Source organism: Habropoda laboriosa, unplaced genomic scaffold (genome assembly GCF_001263275.1).
Source record: "Habropoda laboriosa isolate 0110345459 unplaced genomic scaffold, ASM126327v1 scaffold78, whole genome shotgun sequence".
Classification (NCBI taxonomy): Eukaryota; Metazoa; Arthropoda; class Insecta; order Hymenoptera; family Apidae; genus Habropoda; species Habropoda laboriosa.
Genome location: NW_017100180.1, coordinates 287,853 through 293,757, shown reverse-complemented (window position 1 = coordinate 293,757; position 5,905 = coordinate 287,853). Strand labels below are relative to the sequence as shown.

The window sequence follows — 5,905 nt, the reverse complement described above, 5'->3', positions numbered from 1 at the left end:
GGTGATTCCAAACTTTTGGCCGGTAGTGTAAATGCCACAACGAAGAAGAACGAACAACATAGAAATATTTTCTCTACCCGCTGTATGTACACAACGTTGTATTTCCACCGCCACAAACAAGTTGATCGCTATTAAACTACCTTTTGTCCAAGTAAAATTCGTCCACCTTCCTCTCTGCTTCAAATGAACTTCCCCAAACATACCTAACAGAAAGCACTGTCCTGCAGAAACCGCATTGCACGACCAGCGAAACACATTTTCCGCGACCTCATTAACCCTTTCGTATGTCTCACTTGGTCCAAGTAAAATTCGTCCACCTTCCTCTCTGCTTCAAATGAACTTCCCCAAACATACCTAACAAAAAGCACTGTCCTGCAGAAACCGCATTGCACGACCAGCGAAACACATTTTCCGCGACCTCATTAACCCTGTCGTATGTCTCACTTGAGTACTCGAACAAAAATTTGATATCAATTTAGTGTCTATTCTAGACATAATGATTTGTAGATGTGTTAACGACAACATATTTTTAAGGGTCGTCGAAGGCAATTAGCCTGATGCTATTTTCGTACGATTTATGGCAGGTGTAGTTGATGGAAGCGATATAGTGAGGTCGTAAATTAAAGCATTAAGCGGCGACACCGATTGATATAGCCGCACCTAGGATCGTCCGTCATTTGTGAATTGACATTTAAAATTTCTGCTTGCAAGCTTTCGTTTAAGATATACGGTATTTAAGCTTCTTTTGACTAGCGGCCGCAAAATCTTTTGTAAACATTTTAAAATTTATCGTTTTAAAGTGGAAATACGCGAAGGACGGAAATTAAGGATTAAATTCGTGCCAATGGTGCAGTGCGAGCAAATTTTCGAAGTGCCTATAGGCGTCAAATGCACGGTGTAAGAAAATATTCAAAACACCTATAGGCGCCAAGGTTACAGTGGGAGAAAATATTTGAAACGCCTATAGGCGCCAAGGATAGCGTGAGAAAATTTTCAATGCCGGCTATAGGCGCCAAGGACAGTCTGAGAAAATATTCAAAACGCCTATATGCGCCAAGGACAGTGTGAGAAAATTTTCAGAACGGCTATAGGCGCCAAGGACAGTCTGAGAAAATATTCAAAACGCCTATATGTGCCAAGGACAGTGTAAGAAAATTTTGAGAGCGGCCATAGGCGTCAAGGATCCACTGCGAGAAAATATTCAAAACGCTTATAGGCGCGAAGATCACAGTGCGAGAAAATATTTGAAACGCTTATAGGTGTCAAAGACAGAGTGCAAGAAAACATTCGAAACGCCTATAGGCTTCAAGGTCACAGTGTAAAAAAATATTCAAAACGCCTATAGGCTTCTAACGAGACTTAAGCTCCTTATCTCATCCAAACTAATGCTTTAACGATCTAATTTCATTTTTTTTTTTACGCCCATCTAATTTTACGACCTCGCTGCATAGTGTTCTTTCAGCAAGTGTTACGTGTGTGAAGACTGTCTCATCCAACGAGTGGCCTTTCTTTTGTTTTCCAGGCAGACCTGTCCTGCCAGAATACGAAGCAAACTGTGGGCGCGATTTATACGCGTACGAACTTCGTAACACTGAAATACGTCACGGACTCCTGGGGCACCGTCTCGAACGGCTTCCGGCTTGTTATCACCGCCGTCAAGGATCCGAGTGAGTACATTTCTCCATATGATAATTCCGCCGTTCCTTTGTGCTCGTTCGAGCGTATCAGATACACGCGGAGAAGTTTTAGGGAAAGTTTTCTTCGCTGCTAGTTTCACCCGTTCTTATACGTTATCGCGTGTAAAATAGATGCTCCGACGGTAGTTACGGCGAGATTTAATGAAATTTATGTTCTGTGAAATGTTGAACTGCTCGACGTATGTGAAGATTGTTCATTTAGATTTGATCTAAGTAACTTCGGTCATATTAGAGAATGAAGTTTCATTTATTGTCAAGTCTAGTATTAAATCCGTGAAACAACGAGAAATAATTATTGCACGAAATTGATATCGACGTATTTAAAAATTACGAATAAAATATTATTTTTGCATTACAATTTTTTAAAATTTCGAATTTTTTCAAATATTATTTCTTCGACGAGAGTAGTGTCTTCTTATTTTCTAACTTGCACGAAAGGAGAAATTTTTTAATCCGTTCGCCGTCAAATCTTATTTTAATTTACGAGTTTGCGTTGACTTACCATCTGTTGCAATTTATACTACTTATATAGAACCATAATTAGAAATCTTGTTGAAACTCTGTTCCGTAATTTCGTTCGGTACATAATTTGAACAGCAGCGGGAAAGGTATAGACTAAAAAGCGACGTTATAATTTAAATAATTCTTCGAGAGTTGACGGATCGAAGATTGTCGTACTCTTGATTCGAAGTCGCTGTTTGTTCTCGTTTATTACTTCCACGGAGAAATTGTATAGAGTATACTTGTGCAAATTTAAATTACGCCAGAGAAAGATGTCTTATAAAGTGAAATGAACCGCGAAGCTTTAGTTTCGAATGACTTTCGTGAAGGAAATTAAACGTCTGTCTTATCTTTCTTCAATTGGCGAAAGCTTTTTGTCGAGTATGTTCTACTCGAGTTGGTTCGACTTAATGGAAGTGCTCAATGTTCCGTGATTAAGCAAGGGAACTGTACGAATAAAGACCGGAGTAACACGTTATAAAATACCGTTCCACCCTTTTCACGATATTGGAACGTCGTCGTTATCGTCGATTCGTCGACCCTTTCGGTTCAGAGAAAGAAGCATTGTAAAAAATTGTAATTTATTTAATAGCTGTTACACGTAGATTTGCAATTGTTTCTGCGTTAAAACATTTAATATCTGTTGAAAAATCAAGAAATATCACAAATTAAAACTTTCGCTGAATAAGAAAGGTGCATTCGAATTTTTTTTGAATATTTCGATAAATTTTTGTGTCACATGTGTGACAAATTCGGAAATTAATTTAATAACCTGCGAAAGTAAATTTTAAATAAATTTTGCTATAGTTTATTCAATGTTTCGAATATTTTCTTGATCGTATAATCATTAAACTGCGTAGACGAAAAATATTAAACACTTACATCAAAGCATTTAAAATGTTAGCTAATGAAAGATGAGTCGTTCTTTTCAATAGTTCAGTATCACAAATAAATTTAACCAAAATGTAACTATGATTATAAAATTCTAATACTTCTCGCAACTTCTTAAACTTGTAAAATTGTATTCTAATCATTGTATCGTTCAGAAAAAATTGTCTGTTAAAAATTACAATGTAATTCACGTCGAAAAACACAAGGTAACAATTCTGCCTAAAAATTCCTAATTTATTCCAAGCATCTCTGACCGTAATTCGTATATTCCTCTACACGCGACAATCGGTTAAAAATTCGTCAAGAAATGTGTCACGATAAGTGCGAGTATCGATGAAATAGAAGCAAAATTCATAGAGATATCAGAGACAATGACACGCGTCGAGTTGTATTGGTTTCAAAGCGGTAGCTTGGCACGAAAGAGCCAATTACAGACGCAAAGACAAGCCGCGGCGAATAAATAAAGCGGTAATTATAATTAAACGGGACAGGAATAAATGAAACGGTAAATTAACGACGCTTCCTATTAACGCTCCTCAAATTACCGGTAGCTCGTTATTTTGCGCTGTGGTTTCAATGCTTCCTCGGTGATTTTAAATTAGCACCGACGCCATAGCGAAAGAAAATACCGTCATTCGGTCCTGTAAAATTCTCCCCTCTTTTCACTCCGACTCCCGCTGGCGGAAACGCTAAAATCGCCCGAAAAATCCGAGCTTGAAACCCCACCGAAGCACTGAAAGGCCGCGATAAATTAAAGCCCGTCTCGCGAATTTTCCTGCACGCGCTTGAAAAATGCTAGCCGACGCGATAGCTAAAGGAAAACTGCCTGCCTAGCCCGCGACGTGTCTGCCCGACAAACTCTCGCCTGTTCGTTCGCGTTTCTCCCTCCGCTAATCTTCGTGTCTCCGCTCATTTTCATGCAACGTCCGCTTAAAGAAAAAGGAAGAACACTCGCGTTCGTAAATATTACGATGCTTATTGAATGTGAACTAAATTTACAAAGTTGTTAACCCTAGTGTGCTGTCTTTGGGTCTTTTTTGACCCACCGCCTTCTTATTCTTTTTCTTTTAATAAAATTTTGCTGTTATCGAGTTTGTATTCCCTTAATGTTATATTAGAAGTTTATTGCCCAGGTTCATGTGGACTGTCGGTAATGAAAATTGTTGTATATACGGTCTTTGGGTCTTTTTTAACCCAGATATATTTTTTTTTACACCCGGTGGACAAACTGGGTCGTTTATATCTACATAAGTCTAATTCTTTCACTGTTCTAGGCTTTCAAAAAATGTGAAAAAATTCTGGGATACTTATCAAGATTCCTATTGTATTGTACAGTTGTTCGTTAAGTCAGTTTTTGCAATAAAAATGAAAATTCGTTTGGATGAAATAGAATACAAGAGTGAAATTTCGCCTGGGTCATTAATGACCCAGATTGTCTATGAAGAGTCAAGCATAGTCATATGGAAGAACGAATTAGGGTTAAGATTCGAAAAAAAATATATTCTTTGATTGAAACACCAGGATTGACGTTTTTGTTCATTCAGTATGGGAAAAAGGTGAAACTGATGGGCGGAGAGGTATGATAGGTAAATCTAGAGTTGTGATTGGTACGTATAAGGTGTTACAAATTGGGAATGGATCGGATGAATCGATCGTTGCACGTCAAATTACAAAACTTATTCTCCAATTGGAAGAGAAGTGAAAGCTAGCAGAACTTTTAATAAACTGTTTAATAAAGAGTGAAGAATATTTTTTTTTTTTTAATGAAACTCGCAAATCGTGCTTTCTCATAACGTTACTTAATTAACAAAATTATTGCAAACTTTGGAAAAATATTTTCTTGTATTATCACATTAATTGTCAAGCGTATTTTTTAATCTGAGAAGCATAGACAGAAAATTTTGAAAAGTGTTTTGTTATATTATCAAGATATCAAAAAGGGAAGTAATTTCATTATTTAAACTTCTTTCCCTTTCCCAAGTAAAGTCGTCAATTTTCTTGCTCTTCGACATTTTTACAAAATACAAATTCGTAATTAGGGGTAGCTTTTTTTTCTCACATTCGTTTGCTCGAAATTGTTTCTCGAAATCCCACGTATCGCAGAAGTAGAGCTCCGACGAAGGAAACAAACATTTTGACGAGTGAAATTGGCAAGGGTAGAATTTAAATAACCATTGGAGAAGGTCGGTCGTAAAGGTAGACCGATGACTGGCTCATCGTCCGACTCGTATTCGGTATAACGCGATGCTTTGTACGGCGTGCAATTCTACAAATTCCAAACTGTCCGGAATCACGAAACCCTCAGACATGACGAGACGCGTTTTAGGGCGAGGAAGGAATTGTTGTAGGCAATATTACCGCGATCAAGCGCGAGACGTTTTGCAGGTTGAACCCGTGAGGGAATATTGCGCGGAGAAATGTAGACCTTTCATACACTCGCTGCTCTCTGCTTGTTTATCTCGTGAATTATTTCTCTTGTGAAACGTGGGAAATAGGAGAAGAGGATTGATAAACTTACAGACGCTTGGATTAAGCTTGAGACACTGTGATAGATTTGTTGCTGTAACTGAGATTTTTTTTCATTTTTGTATTGCACTGAGAGAAAGAAACAATGATACGTAGAATTATAGTAATTTTGTAAATTGTGTAAGTTTCAGAGTGACAGGAATATTTATTAAGTTCTTCTTATGTACTTTTATTTTCAATAATATTGTGATTTCTGTATCCATGAGAAAGTAGAGTAATTTATTTCGTTGTAATGACAAGTATGAATGTTTATCTTGTCATAATAATCGGATGAATTTTTAATAATAATC

General features: G+C 37.3%; 1 protein-coding gene across 1 annotated transcript in view; it reads left to right on the top strand.

Annotated features, from left to right (window-relative positions):
• Positions 1-5,905, top strand: part of LOC108579009 — a 116,672-nt gene that overhangs the window by 51,814 nt on the left and 58,953 nt on the right. The window contains exon 3 of the mRNA XM_017942436.1: positions 1,523-1,667. Within this exon, the coding sequence (XP_017797925.1) occupies positions 1,523-1,667 (145 nt within the window). The remainder of the gene's footprint in view (positions 1-1,522; positions 1,668-5,905) is intronic.